Source organism: Leuciscus leuciscus (genome assembly GCF_965113295.1).
Source record: "Leuciscus leuciscus genome assembly, chromosome: 5".
Lineage (NCBI taxonomy): Eukaryota > Metazoa > Chordata > Actinopteri > Cypriniformes > Leuciscidae > Leuciscus > Leuciscus leuciscus.
Window position 1 is genome coordinate 40,140,811 of NC_138729.1, and position 22,714 is coordinate 40,163,524.

General features: G+C 36.8%; 1 protein-coding gene across 2 annotated transcripts; it reads right to left on the minus strand.

Moving 5' to 3' along the window:
* Positions 1–153: 153 nt before the first annotated feature.
* gab3 (GRB2 associated binding protein 3) lies at positions 154–22,714 on the minus strand. 2 transcript variants are annotated; one of them, XM_082170332.1, is made up of 10 exons: positions 22,494–22,714; positions 13,675–13,978; positions 8,300–8,504; positions 5,562–5,965; positions 5,369–5,418; positions 4,993–5,224; positions 2,686–2,776; positions 2,324–2,387; positions 1,313–1,420; positions 154–985 (listed from the first exon to the last, which is right to left on the minus strand). In XM_082170332.1, the coding sequence occupies exons 1-10, from the start codon at positions 22,563–22,565 to the stop codon at positions 869–871; spliced, it is 1,647 nt and encodes a 548-aa protein (XP_082026458.1). In that variant the 5' UTR covers positions 22,566–22,714; the 3' UTR covers positions 154–868. The 2 variants fall into 2 exon arrangements, with proteins under 2 accessions (XP_082026458.1, XP_082026457.1); XM_082170331.1 differs by having other exon boundaries at positions 5,369–5,421.

Consider the following 22,714-nt stretch of genomic DNA (forward strand, 5'->3'; position numbering starts at 1 on the left):
ATCCATTTAGATTTAGAAACAAATTTCAACAGAGCTGTTCAGTCAATTAAATAAATTAAGGTGCGGTTAGCATAGAATTTTCTATGTTTTGCAACATAAATTATACACAGTCATCTTAATAAAAAAACATTCAAAAGTTTAGGGTCAGTAAGATTTTTTTTTTTAAGTACTTGATACTTTTAATCAGCAAGGACGCATTAAATTCCTCTAAAGTGACAGAACTTTCTATCCATCAAAGAATCCTGAAAAAGCGTATCAATGTTTTCACAAAAAAATTTGTTTTCAACACTGATAATAATAAGAAATGTTTCTTGAGCAGCAAGTCAGCATATTAAAATGATTTCTGAAGGATCATGTGACACTTTAGATTGGAATAATGCTGCTGAAAATTCTGCTTTGGCACCACAGGAATAAATAATATTTAAAAATATATTATTTAAAATTGTAATAATATTTTACAATATAAATGTTTTTACTGTATTTTTGTTCCATTAAATGCAGCATTTATTGCGCATAAGAGACTTCTTTGAAAAACATTTTAAAAAATCTTACCAATCCTAAACTTTTGACTGTTCTAAAAACCCAGATGAAACTCCAGATGAAACCCAATCTAAAATGCTAATTCACTTCCCGGTTTAAGGACAGCTTTATTCTTGAATCGTTGTACTGGAGGTCTTTTATTCTGGAATAATTTTCTAAATATTCTGCCATTTTATTTCTGAAGGTTTCCTATCCATCTCTGCACTGGCTCCTTTCACAGCCGTGTACAAGACTCAACATGTACCTGAAATTGTAGGAGATGAAAACAAGTCAAGTTTTGAACCAAGTAATAATTTAAATGGATTATTTCCTCCCCCCTCAGAAGGCTTTAGGCTTTTGACTGACGGACATCCTTCCACTCCATCTTGGTGCTTTGTAAAGCCTGTGTCTTCTTCTCGTCTACCTGCACGTAATCCACCCTGTACTCGTCTGCCAGCAGCGGTTTCTGAAAACATCAATAACGCAATATGAGCAAACCATCAAAACACTAACCAGCACGGCAGAACTGTATCAATCCTGCAGGCAGATTTATGCCATGTCGTGTTTAGAGACAAAGCAACTGTCACTGGGACAGGAAATTCTGAGTCACTTTAATCGCTGCCTGAAGATTCACAGAAGAGCCACAGAAAAGATTACTACAACAGATAGCAGTGCCCACTAAAACCCCATGCACACTCACTAAATATGTGTTTGTATAGAATGCTTCAGATGCTTTTAAGAGATTTATTTCTGAAACGTTCTATTTTTTCTCCACGTCATGGCCATCACTGACCTTCTGGACTGGTGAGGGGGAGGCAGAGTTGAAGTCAAGTGACAAGTAATCCAGCTGAGAAGGCCTCACCCAGGGGGCAGAATCACAAGCTGGGAACAGCCGAGAGTCCTAAACAAAGGAAAAACAAATATACCCACAATATATAATAACAATACATAACAATAATATATACATACATATATTTGTGTTCAAAACTATCACTAAGGCTGCATTTATGTTGTAAAATTACTACCATTTAAAATGTTAATACATTTTAAAGTGTAATTAATTCCTGTGATGGCAAAACAAAATTTTCAGCATCATTACTCCAGTCTTCAGTGTCACATGATCCTTCAGAAATCATTCTAATGCGCTGATTTGGTGCTTAAGAAACATTTATTATTATTATTGTTATAACTACAGTTGTGCTTCTTTTTGTAGAAATGTATTTCTTATTAAGACAACACTTAGTTTCACATTAGACAATCACTTTAGTTTTGCTGTTTGTTTTGCTGATGAATAGAAAGTACATTGAGTTCAAATAGAAATATATTTGTAACATAAATGTCTTTATTCTCACTTTTGATTAACTTAATACAACCTTGCCAAATAAAAGTATTAATAATTAAATTTGAATGTTATTTTAAAATTCTTACAACCCCAAACTTTCTTTAGAATGGTATATATATGTGTGTGTGAATATATATATATATATATATATATATATATATTGGAATTTATATTTTACATGTTTATGCTTATTCTTAAATTATGCTTATTTACATAATTTAATGGTTTGCATTTCTTAACTATCTGCTGAGTTTTTCTATGCACTCTTTGCTAAATCTTTCTGAATTTTCTGCTATTTTCGTATTAATTTACAGAGATTTACTGTTGTTTTCTTGCCTCTTTATCATTCTTTTGTTTGTTTTTTTCTCCCTCTGTTGCCCTCTTGCTCTTTCTAATTTTAAGGAGAAACAGAGCAATAAATTATTAATGAGAAAGGACGGCTTAAACGGGAAGTCACGTTACCGTTGGCGTGATGCTCCCTTCCTGTTCTCGCCGCCTGTCCAAAGGAACACACTGAAGTGATGTGCTAGAGACAAAACACACAAACACAAAACAATATCTTACATAAACATCAGTGTGTCACAAACATGTAAATGAGAAAAGACTTGCGCAGAGGGGTTCGCAGAGGCAGGAAATAGAGATCAGGTGACATGAGGAAGACAAACACAATATCTTTGTTCAACATTTAGGACACAGACAGAAATACTAAAGAGAATGACACAGACAGAAGAGGTTGAGGAGAAGAAGAACAGATTTGCAGAGGATCAGTTTCAGGTCATTTTGATCTTTGAGTTTGTCATAATTCAGTGTTGTGTACATCTCACCTGGGTTCTGTCATGGTGCGTGTGAGGGGGACGTGGAAGGGACATTCGGAAATGGTGGACAGGCCCCGTAGGTCTAAAGGTGGCGGTCGAACTGTGAAACCAAACAATGCAAAACGCTCAAACACTCCTTATCTTTTTCTGTCATCCACACAACACACACAAACACACTATCACTGAGTTTAATGAGGCATTTCCTTTGTGTGAAGGTGCATGACCTGTAGGAGCCTTGTGCCTCCACTCAAGACACAATGCTGTCTGCGGTTCCTGCTCTGCGTCTCTGACAGTATCATGCACTTCCTCTCTTGTGCTTTTGTCTTGGCAAACCTACATTCTCAGTTTAAAAAGAATTTTAAATACGTCACAAAGACTTAAAGAAGTATGCATGCAGCCATTCAATGAAATACAAAAATACCAGTGTGTTGCTCAGTGCACACTATTATACATATTAAATATTGTGACATATTTGAAATTCTTTTAACAAATACTAAATACATAAACATAAGTGTGTCAATCATAAACATCACAAACATGTATGAAGCACCGCTCACGCAGAAGTCACTTTCAAGCCAAACAGCTTTCTGTTGGTCAACGTGATGAATTTGCATGACTAACTTGAACCTACAATGGAAGTCTTTGCCAAAATTCCCAATTGCGTGGATTCCTATTTAAAATGACTGGATTTCGCCCTCGAAAAAAATCACTGAACAACCGTAAATGTGACCACACCTTTAATCGTGGACCATGTCCAAGCAACTCACAGTTGTAGAATCGCTTCTTGAGTGAATTCAATCACTTCTTGAGGGCGAAATTCAGTCATTTTAAATAGGAAATAGGAATCACGCAACTGGGAATTACGCAAAAGACTTCCGTACTGGGTTCAAATCGTGTAAATTCGTCCCGTTGACCAACAGAAAGCTGTTTGGTTTGGAAGTGACTTCTGCGTGAGCGGTGATTGATATATCGCTACATTATTGTCAATTGACAAAGAAACTTTTTTTTGCCCGTGCTAAAGTGACCGCACATTAATTCGGCTGTGGCTTTGTATGGAAGGTAAAGTATTTGCCAAAATTGAGAATTCGATATTTCAAGGCAATCCTGCCAATCTACATTAGTAAAACAACTTTTGAATTTAGAGCTTGAAATAGAAATGTGGTTTCTGTGTGATACACAGATCATGAGCCTCTGCTGCATCTCATCTTCCTCATATTCATTTTCAACTTGCGTCACTCTTCCGTACCTCCTCACATGAGAACATCTTTTCCATTTCTCTTTTTTCTTTTTCTGACGTAGTTAACTGAAATCGTGATATTCCAATTAATGAAATTGCTTCATGGCAGCAGTTACAGCTAACACAACTCACTATATCACATCACTTATTTCGTAAAATATACGGAGCCCCTAAAAGTACATGTTGAAGGAATATGTTGAAAGAAAAAAAAATTAGATGGGAGGTAAATTATTAGTTAATGCTTTTGCATTTGTTCGCAAAATGTTTGCGTTCCCCCGAAATTTTTTGGCGTTCGCTTGCAAAACCTTTTTGTTCTTTTCGAGCAAATGGAAAGTTTCCCGGGGGAACGCAAAACATTTTACGAGTGAACGCAAAGTTTCTCGGGGGAACGCAAAAGCATTGACAAATTATTTTACCTCCCATCTCATATTTTTTTCTTTCATGTTCCTTTAGGGGCTCCGTAATTTTTATTGCCATCGGTTCTATGAAGAATATGGAGCTTTCCATAAAGGTTCTTTATAGGGGAAAAAAAATGGTTCTTTAAGAATTGAAGGGTTTTTTAGGGAACCCAAAATGGTTATTCTATTCTATGACATTTATGTGAAAACCTCCTTTTGGAACCATTCGTTTTTAAGAGTGTACTTGTGCAAACAACTTTAAAAAGAACAAGGAATCAAGTTCCTAAAACTATGACATCACATCCTGTTTTTATCTAGATATTAGTCATTGGTACAATTTTTTTTTAGCATGTGGTAAAACGTGTTAGGAATATATGTATCTCCAAACGGAAATGTAAATAAAAAGGTGGTGTCCTCATACGTTTGACCATGAAGTGTATATATATATTATATTATATATTATATTCTAGGAATGGTTCAGATGCTATTTTGGGGCATGTAAATCTTATTTCCTATTTAAATCAGTAACACTAAATTCAGTCTAAAGACTACAAGTCACGATATGGAATACTAACACTACAATCATACAACTTTTAATGTTTTTTTTTTTTAATACCATGTACTTTGATTGTGAATGATACTGGTAAACTTTTATTACATATTCAACCCGAAAACATTTACCCCGTCTTTTTGGTTTAAGGTTGCGGTCGACTGGAGGAGGCTCAAAGTCGGGATTGGAAGGCGCGGGCAGCTCTGTTTTGCAGTTGGTCAGTAGGGAGACAGGCAGGCTGGAGGGGCTCATGGGTATGTAGCCGTCTGAAGTGACATTAGAGCAGCTGATTGGTGGGGAGGCCATGGGCACATATGAATCCTCACAGTGGTTTTCAGTAACTGTGGTATTCAGAAATATCGGCTAGAAATAGCCGAGGTACAGAGAGAGACACACTATGATACATGTGGTTTCTGGCAGTGAATATTCAAATTGATGCTTATTTACTGTGTATGTTTAACTTTCTCCAGGCTCATTTGACTATGTCATATTTGAATATTTCTTTACCAGGTTGAGGCTTAGACGTTTGTTCCAGTTTCTTCCAGCACTGTCTAAGTCTACTGAAAAAAAGAAAGGAAAAAAAAGACATTATAATAATAAAATATATAATACTTTTTTTGGAGATGTTTCAATGAGAAAAATGGCAGAGGGGGGTGAGTCATTGATAATATCTGTTGTGTGTATTTGTGTGTATGTTTACCTCTCCTAAAGTGGTCTATTCCTGAAAGTGACGTCCTGCGAGGGAGGAGAACAGGTTGCGTCTGATTACGGCCGGTATCTTCGTTACTGTGGGGATCGGAAAGGTGTGTAGGTTTGGGTGGAAGGGGAGGAGGCGTCTGTGGGTCAGATGTCACGCAGAAGGGTCGGTCGAATCTGAAAATGTCCGGTGGACGGCGTAGAGAGATGGGAGATGAGAGACAGGACGAAAGTGAGGAGGAGAGAGAGAGCGGACCACAGGGGGCGCTGAACGGGGGCTCGGACACCCCGGCCAAAAGGAAAGGGGAGGGGGAAGAGTCAATGCGAGGGGTGGGGCTAAACACATCCTCTGTGTACTCAGACGAGCTCTGCTCAAAGGATCGTTCAGAGTTAGAGATGCTGTCACACCTATAGGGAAGGACAAAAACACATAAATGCATAAGAAATAAGCTATTTTTTTTGTTTATTCAACTAAATAATGTTATTCAAAATAAAACCTGTTGACGAAACTCTTCAATGGAAAAAAATGTCTTCAGAGAAAGCATATGGAAAAAGTATGGTTTGTTGTGTCATAATGAAACTATGTTTTTATACAGGCTTTCTTTGCTGAATCAGTGCTCATTTAGAAATCATAAATTTGCATAACAAATTCCAAATTCTCTTTTGCATGTAAAGCCTTAGGAAGACAACACAAAAAAATCGAAATAGACAAGTGAACTCACATATTAAATAAGTTAAAAAAAATCAACATTTGCTTAAGTGGTGGAGCCACTCAAATCTGGTTCACATTAGAAAATGTGTCTTAAGGTCATTATGAAATAAACATTTACCCTATTTTTTATTATTAGACTTTCCTGGTCTTATTGTGCATAATTCAGCTGTTCATGTTATTATAGAAGAAAGTAAATGTTGTTTTTAAGATCAGAAACACAATCATTTCTAATTTCCAAAAACAAATTTCCTGGAACATACAGTATATACTATAGTTCAGGTGTGGCGTTTTTTTTTTTTTTGAGGAAATTAAACATTTTAGATTAGGGAACACATATTCACTATTAAGTAGTTGCTTATTTGCATTCATGTTACTAGCATATTAGCTGTTTATTAGTATTTACACATATTACGTCAGGTAACGTCAGTAAATTATGGAGTGCCGCAAGGATCTGTGTTATGCCCTCTGCTTTTTTCAAAATACTCTATATGCTGCCACTTGGTAATATTATAAGAAAACATTGGAATTACTTTCCACGAAATGCTCAAACAAATGCACATTATTATCTGCTTACTGTTATGAACAGGAGCTACGCTAGTTATTTTCCATTTGCTTTTCTGTTTTATCTCTGGATGCTCATCCTGAAGCAACTAGAAAGTATGTCAGTTCCAGTTTGGATCCAGCCTCTTATGAAGAATTTTCTATATATCCTAATCATTTGTTAACAACATGTATTCATTACTTCAATGAGCTTATTGTTTTCTGCCTTTAATACATTGTTAGCTAACTGTGTGATTTATGTATATGTACTTTTCTAAAAATGTACAACTTAAACAGATCACTCTAAATTGTAATGTAGACACATGTATTATCTGTAAATCTGCTTTAAAACGATATGTATTGTAAAAAGGGCTATACAAATAAATGTTAATTGACCATATTCTACATCGCTTAACCCTACCTCATACCTAAATATAACCACTACAACAACTACCTAACTTAATAAAGCTTGAGTGATCGAATGGAATTCAAGCGTAATTCAGGCTGGCCGCTGATCGCTAACAATACCAGCTGACGGTCATAAAACTGATTTGTTACTCCGCCTACTCTAATTAACTAAAATATAATCCTATTTTCAGAAGCGGTCCCGAGTGAACTATCAAATATACAGGGATTAGGAGTGTTTTGATGGAAAACTCGAGTTAATAGTGAATATGTGTTCCCTAATCTAAAGTGTCACCTTACTTTAATTAAGAAAGGATGCATTAAAGTGATCAAAAGGGATGGTAAAACGTATAATTATAATTACAAAAGATTCCTATTGCAAACAAATGGTGTTCTTTTAAACTTTCTATTTGTCAGAGAATCCTGAAAAAAAGTTTTTTTCACAAACATATTAAGTAGCTGTTTTTAACATTGATAATAATAAGAAACCAGCATATTAGAATGATTTCTGAAAGATAATGTGACACAGAAGAAGTAATAGGTACTGAAAAGAAAGCAGTTATTTTAAGTTGTAATACTATTTCCAATATTACTGTTTTTACTGTATTTGAAATCAAGTGTGAGCATAGAAGATATCTTTCAAAAAACATTTAAAAAATGTTACCGACCCCAAACTTTTGAACGGTAATGTAGCTCTGAGAAACCTGCAGTTATTTCATTAATCAGCAAAACCCCTCCATAATGACGATCAGTATTCAAAACAAAACAGCATTACAAAAATCATTATGCGTTCTTATAAAACCATTAAGTCCCTACTTTGCATGCAGGTCCCTGAAGATTTTATTTGAATCTAATCACGGTGTGTTATGCTGCAGTGACCAAGATCAAAAGATTTCACTGATGCGAAAAGCGTGAGGGATTTTCTTTTCTCATTTATTCTCTCAGTCACCTTTATTAAATCTGATTAGAGAAAAAGCCGATAACTAGTCAGGCGATACATGGAATGAATCTCAATTCTGTATCGAGATTAACATGTAATTATTATTTTTGCAATGTGTGATCATAAGAAGTGAGGTGGGCCTTGCCTGACGATGCTCTTTGTCCCGGTTTCACACTGAGAGAGGAAGAGGTAGTCGAGTGGAGGGCTGATCTCTGATTCGCTAGGCCTGTCTAGGACAGTGTGGCTGTCGATGGTAACTGTGTCCTGATTGGCCACAAGAGAAACATGAGGAGAAAGTGCTGGAGATGGCTGCTGGGAAGAGGGAGTGCGATTTAGACTGTCCATTGATTCTGTCAAAGAGAAAGAGCAAGAGAAAAATAAATAGATTGGCTTTGATATATTGATTTATTTTGGATGTCAAAAAATTACACACATGTAACACATTTCATTTCTGAAGTACATTTGCTTTTAATTACCAGAAGGTGGCAGACCAAATCACCCCTTCCAGCCCCCCACACACCACAACCCACACACACACGCGCACACACACACACACACACACACACACACACACACACACACACACACACACACACACACACACACACACACACACACACACACACACACACACACACACACACACACACACACACACACACTCTCTCTTTCTCTTTCTCTTCCTGTTTAGACTCAACAGTGCATTAGTAGTGGCCAGACATTTCTAAACCCCACAGATGAACACGTGAGCCTGTTACACGCGCTGAAAACACATGACATGTTCACGGTCGATTTGTTGGGGGTGTAATCGTTTCTCTTCTTAATAGTAAGCAAAAATGTTTTTGGAAGGTGGAACTGAGTTGAAATAACGCAGATAAAGGTCATTGTGGAAAGTTTTGTGCCGCCTGCCTTCCATCATGGTCATATCTGTGTGTGCTGTGAGAATCTGAGTGACACATCTCTCCTTTTTGGAAATTATAGTTGAGCAGGTTAATTAAATAGGTAGTTTCAAATTATCCAAATCATTTTAATTGTCCATAAACAGAGGTGTCCAGTGATGACTCAGTGTTTGGACGTCTGATATCACACTCAACCTGCTGGTGCTTGAAAGGCATTGTGAGTAATGCTGTGGGTAAACAGTTGTAGATAACCGGCTTTTTGATCACGTTGCAGCTAGCATGCTAATCTAAGGGGGATTGTGTGGGCTCACATAAACATTGCTTCTTTGGCAGAGCCTACTATTGGGTATCCAACACTTGAATAACTGACAATGACTCAGAAGAGAAATCTGAGCAACACCAGGCATGTGGTTGTATTCATTTTTGTTCTCTTATATGTACTGTAAATATCTAGCAGATCTTACTCAAATGTATAAGCCTGTAAAAAATTTTCACTATGTTTGTACAGTAAGTGTAACATTTTTTGAACAGCTTCTTTTATACAGCTGCATTGAGAAGCCATTAATTATAATGTAGAGCTGCTTACACCTGCAGACATAGGTTGCTGTGGTAAAGGGATTCAGGAGAACAGAGCAGTTGTGAGCAGTTGTCATGGTGATGGGGTCAAAGGGACAGTAGAGATACAGTAAGTAGTAGTCATGGTGCTATGGGGTCATTTTCTCCATAGGGAAATGTATTTTTTAATGAAAACTTGGAAACCTACTGTGAGCTACGAGGTTGTATTTGCTTCGGAACTATACGGTTATCCGGACCACACGTGTGTCTTTTAGTCCCGTATAGTCCGTATAGTCATCCCTGATTGGTCTTAAACCCAGTGACGGGTAGGTTTAGGGGCGGGGTTAGGGGTAGGCCATCGTGTGGTCCGGATAACCATATAGTACCTTTGCTTCTGTTGAAGCTGTTAGCCCGCATTATGTCATATTAGTTTAAAAAGAAATTGTGTTTAATATCAGAATTCATGGGAAAAACTACATTACCCATGATGCTGTACAGAAAATTCCACCAATCAGAGAGTCGAAAAAAGCCAAAAGATACTTGTTTGAGTTGAGCAAAATCTGCCCGGAAACGATTACTAGTGATAACCACCAGAGATCCTTGCCGGTTAGAAATGTGTCAGAGTGTGGTCCGACTTGCTCTGATTTCTTTCTACTCGTATCAAAAAACTCTAGCGATGGCGAGGCGGCCGTGCCGAATTCTGCACTCAGGCGCAGTTGCTCTCCTCCAACTGATCAAAAGCACGATGGGAAATGACATGCTTAATGCTTATTGGTTTAAACAACCATGTTGTATTATTCTAAAATGTTTGGTTTTAAAACTCTGATATCATATTTTTATGTGTATAAATTACGTGTGAATATTCCCAAACTTTCTGACAGTGCGATCACACAAGTACTTTGGGTGTCTTGTTCATCATAATTATTTTCATATAAAAGCAATGATCAGTTGTCATGGTGATAGGTCAGCGGGACAGTACAGTTAAAATGAGTGGTCATCATGGTGACAGATCAGAGTGGGAGTAGAGATACAAGCCGTTTCTCAATGTCAAGGAAGGATCCTCGGAAGCCAGAATTTCGAGGATGCTACATCATCGACATCCGTCGAAGGACTGTTCCAATGTCGAGGATCCTCGGAATTTCAACCAAGGACTGAGTCCTTTGTTCGAAAAATATCCCATATACAGGAAAGGATGCATATGTGTAGCCTTCGCGCTCTCAAATCACCCACAATCCTATGCGCGCAGCTTTGCTATCTTTTTCAAAAAATTCTAAATGTCGGACATTAACGGAGTCGGAGCGTTAACGGGGCAATATGCTTTTAAATATAAGTATATTTACGTTACCAAACATTTGTTTTAAAAAATAATTACATCCATTATGTTATGGGTCAAATTGACCCGCACTGTTTAAACACACTTGACAGTCATAGAATCAATATGATTAAAAAGGAGTTTATTGATTTAAAAACGATTATATTGCCTGAGTGAACAGAACTGCGTCCATAGCAACGCTCTGTTTTTCATTTTCACTGACGTAATGACGTGCACTTGCTAGCCTGTTCCAGAGCCGTTGAAAAACGTGTTCTCCAAATGCTAAAGAGGAGCCTCGCCTAGCCTCTGAAGGAAGTGACTTGGAAGGACCAGTCCTGCCAAGGAAGTATCCTTGACATTGAGAAACACCTACAGTGAGTGGTTGGTGATGGGAGGGACAGTGGAGACACAATGAGCAGTTGTCATGGTTATGGTTTAGAATCAGAGTAAAGATACTGTGAGCAGTTGTAATAGTGATGTGACAGAGGGACAGTGGAGACACAATGAGCAGTCGTCATGGTGATGGTCATACGGACAGAGGATACACAATGAGTGGTTGTCATGGTGATGGTCAGAGGGACAGTGGAGATACAGTGAGTAGTTGTCATGGTGACAGGGAGAGTAAATAAACTACACATGGTGACAGCTCAGAGTAAGAGAAGAGACATAACCATGTACTCGAACTTGTGGCTCTGGCAGAGATCAACATTTGAGTTTACAAAAGTAAAAAAAAGCCTTGGTTTAACAGGACCCCAGTGTATGTTCTGAGTGTCTTGACACATGGCCTGAAGCAGGATCTGAAACTGCAGCCCTCCAGGTGTGACTACAATCTCTAAACTGTTCTTCTCTAACCCGCTGTCTGTCTGTCTGTCTGTCTCACTGCAAAAGAGTCTGCCTGTAAATAAAAAGCTGAGTTCCAGTTCATGGCTGGAGTCCTGTTGGGGTTTGTAATGATGAGGTTATCGGCTAAGCAGCGACTGAGACTTTGTGTCTCCAAAACTACACTCGCCGTTTCAACAATATGTCTAATAGTCATCTCTGGTCTTCATCAGAGACGTAAGCAACATGAAGAAAGAAACGAATTAAGCCTTTTTCATCTGTGCATGTGTGTGGAGAAAAGGGCATGGACATGTATGTTGTTCTGTATATACTAGCTTTATCTTTCACAATCAGCCTTTACCAGTTTAGAGGCGTGTCCAACCATCCAGTGTGTTGTGTATTAAACAGTAACCAAGTGCGTGTGTGTCTGAAAACTTCTCGGCTGCTGAATCACTCATCTTTTTGTTACCTTTCCAAGTAATGTGTAACTTGAGGTTTCTCTCACTCTCTGTGTTTGATATGCTAACTGCTAACATTCTCCCTGCGTCTTACACTAATTATTGTACCAGCTTTAATAAAAACATATTTTCTTGCTATAATAGCAGTCGTATGTGCTGTGGACACAGATCATGACGCTGGCTGTTTGCTATTATTAGTTAAAGATATGAGATGCCACATACTTGTGAGCTGTCTACGTTATGACAGACGTGTGTGTGTCTGTACGTTCCTCAGTGACGCAGCTGTTGCTCTGCAGACTATTCGAAAGAGAGGAAGAGAGATGGAGGAATGGAACAGAATATTAAAATAAGACCTCGCCTATATTACAGCGTCCTTCTCTCACAGATTCTGTCCGCATCTCTCAGTCTCAGCATCTCTCTCTGGAGGAAACATACAGTGGCTAATTATTTCCCAGTCTAAGTTAATTCATTTCAAAACTGCAGTTAGAGGAATATGAATCTTTAGGTTAATGGAGGGACCTGATGTGATGGAAGGGTTGTTTTTAGGAGGCTTTTTACGTACATGGGTTTTTCCTGTTTTAGCTCATCTGTAGCACTTTCCTTTCTCATAAACCCACGCACATACACAGAATTACCGGTGTGTTTAAAGCAGAGAAATACATTTGTAACTAGAATTTTAAATTTGAGGTGCTTTTCTTTTCTGTACCTTAGCGTGAATAAAATTATATATTTTTCATGTATACCTCTTTGTTAATGCCTCACCTGATCTTGTTTCATCACCTGTCACTTGTTGATGTACAAATGATTTTTTTTATGTCAAATGACACAACTATTTTCAACTATTTTCAACATTGATAATAATGTTATCATATTAGATAAACATGTTACATTTAAAAAAAAATGTAATAATATTTCAATATTACTGTTTTATACTGTATTTTTGATCAAACAAATGCAGCCTTGGTGAGCATTATTTTATTTATTTATTTAATTTAATAATAAATTGTATTTTGTTATAATTTATAATAGACTGGACACTGCATTCATTCTGACCTTCTCAAAATTGTAATGATATCAAAGTAAGCCCATACGGTAATGTTAATGTGTAATGTTATACATGAAAAAAAGGGGGGGGGATTAAGTAAGTGTGTCTGTAGCATAAACTGCTCATTCTTCAGTAAAATCTTCCGGTAATTTTGATAGTGTGATGATAATGTAAAGGGAAAACAAATAAGATATTTATGTAACTATTACAGTAAATAGACAAGCTAGTATCAACATGTCTCTCCTCTCTTTCTCACACACGTCATCAATTGCTGTGCTCCTATTGGGTCATCATTAGACAGTCTACAACAAGTCTACAAATTCTGACACCATCAGAAGCTATGATTCATGAGAAAGGCAATTGTGAGCATGTCATACTAAGCTGTCCAAGGCCTAAAAACAAAAATTACACGTTTATAATAAAACGCCTCACCTGCATGTCTGTTCAGTCCTCCAAACGTACAAATCTGTCCAATGTTCTGTACCCAGATGTTCATCTCTTCTACTGTTTTGGCCAGCAGGTAAAAGATGCGCGTGGTGGTCTTGACCACAAATAGGTGCTGATTTTGGTACTGACGTTTAGTGGGCCGTACCTCTGCCTCGATGGTGACCTCACACTCCTGCAGGTCGATGGTTCTGATTGGTTTACGGGAGCTCTTGCTACGGTAATATTCCAAAACGTCAGGATTCCCGCTCATCCGACCCCTCCGCAAAACAAACCATCGCTTTCGCCATGACTGAGAGAGAGAGGGACAGAGAGTGAAAAAGAGGGGAAGAGAATTATTTTAGCATTGTCCTTCTGGGTAATCAAGTTAAAAAGTCTCCTTTGATCTTTAGATCTTGTCTTGTCTTCACATGAAATTATCATTTGCCCCTATTTATATCTTGACACATGTTGCTCTTGGTTGGCCTTATTTTGAACAAGTAATCTGTGCACTTTATTTAAAATAAAAAATAAATATTTGTATTTTATAAACTTCAGTCTTTATAAAACCAGGGTTATTGTTAACTAAAATCAAAACTATTAAAATCATTTTTATTAATTGAAATAAAGCTGAAAAAATGTATCTAAAAATAAAAGGTAATAGTTAAAAAACTAAATGTATTATATAATTAAAAACAATAATAAAAATAATATTAAAAATAATAATAAATACTAATACTAAAATAACACTGATCTTGCTCTTCCTCTGAAACAAATGTCCTTTTCCACTGATGTCACTAAGTCCATGGTGGCTATTGGATACTGCTAATGAATAGTCAAATAACTATTTACTAACTAAGCACTGTTTTAGCAAATTGGCTCTGGCTCCATTCTGGTATGTAAATGTGCAGGGTTCAGGTTCATGAACTCAGTACAAAACAAAGTACTTCAACTGTCTTGAAAGAAAAGTGATTGCTAAACATAAATTTAATTCAAGAAGTAGATTCAACAAAATATTTAAGTATTATTGTGCAAATTAGACTTGCCACAATGTCCTTTTTTTTCACACCATGTGGTATCTGCGTTCAAACCAACTGAGGAGCCATTTTAATAGCGCAATAGCCTTTACATGAATGAAAACAGCTTGATTTATTTGAACTAAAACTGAAACCAAAACTCCCCCCCAAAAAAATTGCATTAAAAATAAACTTTAATCATTACAGGCATTCAGTCAATCACCCCATTTACCCAATATAAAATTTTGCATCACTGTCGTCCCTTACCGATCGTAACGTATACCGTGGCAAGACTAAATGCAAGAACAAACTTATAGATAAACTTCTGACTAAACTGGGCAGGGCGTGACCTGCAGTTAGAGATGACTTACAAATGTACTTTCCAAGAAACACACAGACTAATCTTTCAGAGCAGAAACAGGTTGCACATATGGTTATGAAAAGTAAATAATCAACACCAAGTCAATCAGTATAAATCCCCTGGCTTTACCAGCGACTGTAATCAGTGCAAAAACATGCTTATTAGATGTATTAAGTTGTTATTCTATTAAGATATTAGGTTATGTCATCATGAGGTAATTGGGTTAATATTAGTTTATGAGGTAAATGCATTTACTCTGATGTTATTAGGTCATTATTTCTGATTATTGTACATTATGTGTTATTTTAGTAGGTTTTCCCCATGCTCCCAAGTGCAAACAGTACCTGCCTCAGGTGACATCTGTAAATCTTTCAGAGAGGTTGCCTATTTTCAATGATGTAACAGAAACTATTATAGAAACTACAGCAGAAAAACATTTCTAAGCAAAGAAAAAGACAGGGAATAGCAGTTTCTATGCTGTCACAAGTTTACTCTCTCCTTCTTGCTCGCTTTTTTTTCTTATTAGGGAAGATAATACCCAAAAAGATGAACACTGCATTTATACTGCTTATATAAATAACACTGAACAAAATATACTAACTTGCTCTTCCTCTTGCTCTATATAAATAGCCTTGGAAATTGCTCAAGTGGAAAACAGCTTATTAATCAAAAATACATAAATAAAAATTATCGAAAAATGCAGAACGTTTTCCGTGATGGGTAGGTTTAGGGTTAGGGGACACCCAACATGTGTGTGTGTGTGTGTGTGTGTGTGTATTTGCATTAATAGATAACTTTTATATTTAATTGTCATTTTAATGCCAATGTAAAACACTTTTTACCAACAACTAGTATCCTTTTTTCAAAAGACACATACATACTTTATGCTATATATTTTTATTATATAAGATTTGAATGGTGTGACATACTCAGTTTGTACTATTACACAATTTAGGAATTATGATTCTTGAAAATGTGATGAACTACAGATGAAAAGCCAATCTGACCATCAGATACGGCATCAAAAACCCACCTAAAACCCAACCCAAAACACACACCAGCTGTCATTTCCACTAGCTTAGGGTCTATTTGGAGTGACTCCTTGTTCCCATTCATGAGATTGTTATTCCATCGAAAAAAGAAAAAGAAAAAAAAAAAAATCTGTATCCATCAGCAACTTAGTACATTCTCTTTTGCTTCAGTCTGTGACATAATTCAGTTCTCTGTTGAAACATCTTTGTTCAGTTAGTTGCTGTTTTCTTTCTGTAACCAAAATTTTACCACAGAAGTCAGCTGTTACACAACCCCTGACAGTCAAGACATTTCTCACAGGCCTACTTCTCACAGAGTGTTTTAAAGTTGTTTTCTCCCAGCAATATTTAATAAAAGGCCACAATCTCCAACTTGTATCATCAGGAAAATCCTGACTTCCTCCCTTGAGGTCGTTTTTACATTTATACAAATACGTTTCAAACAAATGCATTATGAGTAAGAATGCCACAGAGCTGCACGATTTCTATCATTGTGGACATTGTCACAAGACAAACTCTCTTCCTCTTCTCTGAGATCCAGACTAAGTGCTGACATGAGTCCTGAGAGCCAGATAAAGCAAGAAGAGACCAGAAAATACTTCTCCATTTACTGTGGTCTTACAGCCAAACTTTTTATCCAAAGTGACCTATAGTCAGAGGTGTAAAGTCCAGGTTCAGAAAGTAAAAGTCCTCCTCAGTATTTTGTTCCAATCACCTGGATTTGCTAATTAGCACAGTTTTTCAGCCAGGAGATAGAAGTAATTAGTGAAATCAACTGGCTGAGTTCATGGGTGGAATAAACATATGGCAGGACTTTTACCTTCTGACCCCCGGACTTTACACCTCTACCTATAATACACTTACAGTACAACCAGGAGTGTCATGCCTAAAATTCAAGGTGCATGTGCCACCTCAGATTTGTGAGACAAAAGGATTTTGAATGTAACACTGAAAATGACATCATTTGGTCAGTCTGATGGGAGTTACACCTTTCACACTCACAGATCATTTGCTTTAATCAGAAAATAATCTAGCCACACTCAAGTCACTTCGAACACAACTTTTTTTCTTGTGGAACACAAAATGTCAAAGCTGCTCTTCTCCACAAAACAAAAATAGACAGTGATCATTGGCTGTCAAGTTCAATTGCAAATTCGCCTTATAAAAAATAAAAACAAATAAAATATTATTATTATTATTATGGCTATTGTGTTCATGCTTTCAGCTGTCAATATGAATATAGTACTTTCTCACATCCATTTTACCATATTTAAATCCACTCCACAGATTGCACAAGCACACAGAAATGAACAGCATATACTAAGCTGATATAACCTTTCCAATTATACTGTAAGTGATATTTGTATAAAAAATGTTTGACACTACAGGCCAGAAATAGACTTTACAGTTAAGTTGGGGGAATGTGGCCACAAACACCTCCTTAAAAAAAGTAATCACACCTCATTAATTTTGCACAAAGTAAATATATAATTGTTTTTGCTGAAATGCTGCTTACAAGGCACAAATCTCCATCTTCATGGTCTTTATTATTTAAAATATTCGGACATGCAAGAAATAAAGCTGACAAAGGGTGAAGTGGTTTATCCTGAAACCTAAGCAATATCTCAGTAATTGAGCATTTAATTGAACGAAGCTCCAAAAGTGTGATCACTACCCTAGTGATTTTTTTTTTTTTTTTACCAAAATATTAAAAAACATTTATTTCATACTAGGTATACTACAAAAACCATTAACATATTTACTGACATATTGCTTGAGACTTTACTGATATAAATATAATTAAACTTTATTTGGAGTACTTTATTGCATAATGCACAAGGCCTTGCATAAGGCAAGGCATAATTGCATAAGGTCTTCTTTATATTAGGCCTTATCACTATTAGTAAGGATATTATGATCTCTGTATAATATCAGTCTTTAAATGCAAGATATTTAAAGTGTACCTAAAGTATACTTGCAGTAGTTCCACTTAAGCACAATCAAATATACTTAAGTATATCTTTAGTTGAACTTCAGCACTGTTTCCAGATAACTAAAGTGCATTAAGAACAAAATTATTTGTTCCAATTTAGCAGACTTTAAGTATACTAATTTAGTATACAAAAAAAACACAATTGTTTTAAACAGATTATGGAAAGTTAACGAGCACAAACAGACTCTGATTAAAATGTGCTTATTCCACACTGAACCACTAATGTGTGTGTGTTTGTGTGTGAATCTCACTAAACCACATACATTACCCTTCCCGTGTCTGAACAGTTTTTCTACAGAATTTTTCATCGAGACCACACTTAGATCTGGGCATGCTCAGAAAAGCACGGTCAGAGCATGGCCTTGATTTACCTCTGCCTCAAACAAAGACCTTCTCTCTATTCTTTCTATTGGAATGGCTATATTTTCTTCCCCTTATGCATGCGTGTTTTAGTCAAAGAGAGGAACTAGAGCTACGTTTTCCCAGAACCCTTCACAGAAGGGAAGTCTGAAATTGGCCCAAACGTTTGTCTCCAACAATCGAACACCAACACGTCTTTGTGTATGTTTATGTACATTGTGGAGAACAGTAAATCGAGTCTGAATGAAAACTGAGTTTGGAGCAAACTACATGTTTGTGTAGTTCCTCTTAGATGGAAAAGTGTTGTGTAAATGTCAATCTAAACTAATGTTAAACAATGTGTTTTGTTTCCTCCCTAAGGTCAACAACAAAAAGTAAATATCCACGGAGCTTTTCCCATAATGCTTTGCACAAACAAGTAATAATAGTCTTGATAAAGTCTTTGCATTGTATGACTATGGCCTAATACATTAATGTAAAATATTCAGTGACTCTTTCTACAGATTACATTGTTTGGAAAATGGATGGATGGATGATTCAGCTGCAGCGCAATCTTATGGCATGACGAGGGACTTCATTCGCACGCGCAACATCAAGCCCCACCCCCCAGCACCCCCTTAAAAATATGTTCCCGCAGCTAAGGCAGGGAACAAGTGTTGTATCATAAATGACGGGAAATTCCGGAAAATTCCGTCAATGGCTGGGAAAGAGTTAAGTAGATTTGAATTGAATTCCTATGTACTACCAGTGGACTACACAATAATTCACATATTCAGAATTAGGAACAAATCAGTTTTCTTTATAAATCAATATTTTCAGACAATGTAAGTACAACTATATGAAGAAAATATTTAATAGGCTAATCAATCAAAAGAGTAAACACAACTACAAGCCAAGTATACTTAGAATACAATCTTGAACAAAAGATTGATACAAGTATTGGACAAATATGTACAAGACAAGTCAACTTAAGTGTAATTTCAAGTATATTTCCGAGAAGTACGCAAGTTATATTTCTGAGAATTACATAAAAAGTAGACTGAAAGTATACTTTTTTATTTTTAGTTTATAAGTATACTAATTGCACACTTGAATAAACGTCCTTTTCGTAAGGGTATAGCGGCCAATGCACAATAACTACAACATAACATCATAACCTAATACATTTATTTCATATTAATGACCTAATTATCATGCAGCCCGACTGATTCATTGAGAGACTACATGGAATATTTGTAAAATAAAATATTATTAAAAGAAAGTTACTTTTAAGCTCAAAGGTGGTTAAAATGGAGAAATATGTCAAAGAAATAGAGACCTGTCACAGCACCTTAAATACACACTTCCCCTTAGGTTTTTCACCCTCTTTTATATTAATCTAAAATCTTGAAAAAAGTTCACAGACATATTTTTTGTGGACTAATCATTGCCGATAAGTTGCCTTGCTCATCTTTAAAAAAGCATTCAATTCACAGAATGTAATGACCAACAAAAGAAAGAAAGAAAGAAAGAAAGAAAGAAAGAAAGAAAGAATGAAAGAAAGAAAGATCACACTGATAGCACACAACAAACACTCCTTCCCAATGTCTCACATTTTACTCTCTGATGAAGCCACAAAACCAGAGAAAGAGAGAGAGCGAGAAAGAGAAAGAGTGAGTGAGAGAGAGAGAGAGAGAGAGAGAGAGAGAGAGAGAGAGAGAGAGAGAGAGAGAGAGAGAGAGAGAGAGAGAATGTGTGTTTGTTTGCTCTTCATGTAGTGCCTTGAACTGTTTACTATGACACACACATACGCACTAAACAGACTAAAGGCACACTTGTTTACACATGTGCACTCACTCTTTGTCAGTCTCCCAGTTCCACCTCCTAATAGCAGCCAAACCACTTTTGCTTGTCTGGTCTCTGATAGCACAGCTCATTTCTGAATGCAGGGTCACTCTCAACTGCCTGGCACCCTACACTTCCCATGTTTTGCAACACACCCAAATTTCACAGAAACAGAGCCAAAGAGAGTGAGGGGTGGGAGAGAGCGTGTTTGTGGTGTCAGGCTGACACTTTGAACACTCGTCTTATGACTGAAGGTCCTCCCTGCCCTTCCTCTTCTCAACCAAACAACTGAGACCTTCACTTTCATGCAGAGGATCTTGAGAGTCTCTCTGTCTGTCTAATCAGGTTGTAATTAGACTAAACAGTGCTCTTCTGCATATAAATCAACTTTTGAATATTATTATGCACCTGCTTTTGGAAGGCGTGATTTACAATTATGAAATGCATGTAGCAACAAGCGAAATATAACCTCACTATTATATTTAGCCAAACTAGTAACAAAAGAAGCTTAAAAGATTAGTAAATGGGTAGTTGACACGTCAAACAGTGACAACAGCACTACACTAATGTTGTCTTGTCTGACATGGAATTTTTCATTTCAAACTACTGTTCTGAAACAATTATTGTACATTTAGACATGGAATCTTTGTACTTTTAAAATGCCATAACACCACATGAATATTTAAGTAAACTACAAAACAGTTGGTTCACACACTATAACAATAACTATATTAGTGTCCACACCAAGGGATGATAATGTTCTTTATATTAATAGTGTGCACTGCAGTTATGTCGTCGGCTGCTTTAAAGGCTCGTGTGGATTCTGATTGTTTGTTTTTATCATTCATCTGATATAAAAAACGTTCTAAAAGTGATTCCAAAGTTATATCAATCCCCCTGTGTCGTTATCGTTTTAGTTGTTCTCATAGAACTTTAATGATTATTAAAACTTTATAGTTATGCTATAGTTATCGTTTGAACAGGCCTTTATAATGACAACAACACAGAGGAACAATATAACTGGAATCACATTCAGAACAATTTTGTTACCCAATCAGAATGCACCAGATATCAAAGAGGATTTAATGAACTAGAACTAAGGACCAGTACTTATGATAAAACGTAATTGTCCATTGGTGTGGATGCTAAGCTAGTCATTGTTATAGGTATCATTATAGTTATAGTTCTTGATGTGAACGTCCCTTTACACTGTTAATAGTGATTACAATCACACTCATCCCTATTTATAAACAAAACTGAGGTCAACACATACACAGCACTATTTTACACCGTAAAAAGAGAACAGTTAGGCTGTTTCAGTTTAAAACTGTTCCAGTTATACTTTAACGGTTCCTGTTTTACTCTACTTATTAGATTCTGGGACAAGGAAAACATTATCACATGCAACACAATTAAAGGCTAAAAAAAGTAGCATTTGCTGAGACACTGTAACTTCTCGTCTGACAGATGAAAGCACAGGGTCAAAATGAGTGCTAAACACAGTGAAAGACAGTAAACACGTAAACAGATGAGGAATGAGGAAGAAACGAGGAAGGACGATTAAACACGGGAACAGCACAGGACAACAAAATGTGTACTTTGCATTTCTGCAATAGACAAATAACAAAGAGACTGTGGTTACATGACAAAGCATAAAGCATTGTCACTTATACAATAAAAGGTAATATCAAATGATATAAAAAGAATATATCTGAGATGCATTCAATGACAGAGTAACACATGGAAGTGCCTGTTTAAGTGGTTGCACAGGTAAACTGCTTTGTCACAAAGCACAGCACTGAATTTCACACAGGCAAGAAGAGGCTATGCAAAGCAGCAAAGCCACGTGCAAAAAGGCACACAAATGCTGCACAAACACAGCTGAGAATTAGCATGTGTAAAGCATCTCATAACAACGATCAGAAGTCCACAGGCAACAGAAATCAAAATGCAGCCAAGCAGAGCCTTCGGCACAGCACAGTTAAATAGTAAAACACTGACAGTGATGGAAAGCAGCAGGGAGAGCACAAGTGTAAGCAATACTGATACACATAGTTGAGAACATACTATGTCTTAAAATGCAATTAAAATCAAACCATGCAGCACAGGGAAACACAGCAAAGAGATCCTGTGTTATAAAAACACAGAGAACATGAAATGACAGTGGATCATTATACTGCAGTACCCGCTTCTAATGCTGAGTACATCACACTCACGCTCAGACACACAGGACTTTAACTCACAAATCTCTTTAGCTTCTTCTCCGGAGGGGATTTTATGAGCCATCCTGTGCACACCACATCGTCCGCGCTCATAGCTGCTGCGTCTGTGTGCGTGTGTGTGTCCGTTGCTGATTGCAGACTGAGAGGAAAGCAGTGAGAATCCTGTGTTTAACCCCCCCCAAACACAGAGAGGAGGAACTCACAGCATCGACCAGGCAGGGACTGAGTGAGACAGAAAGAAC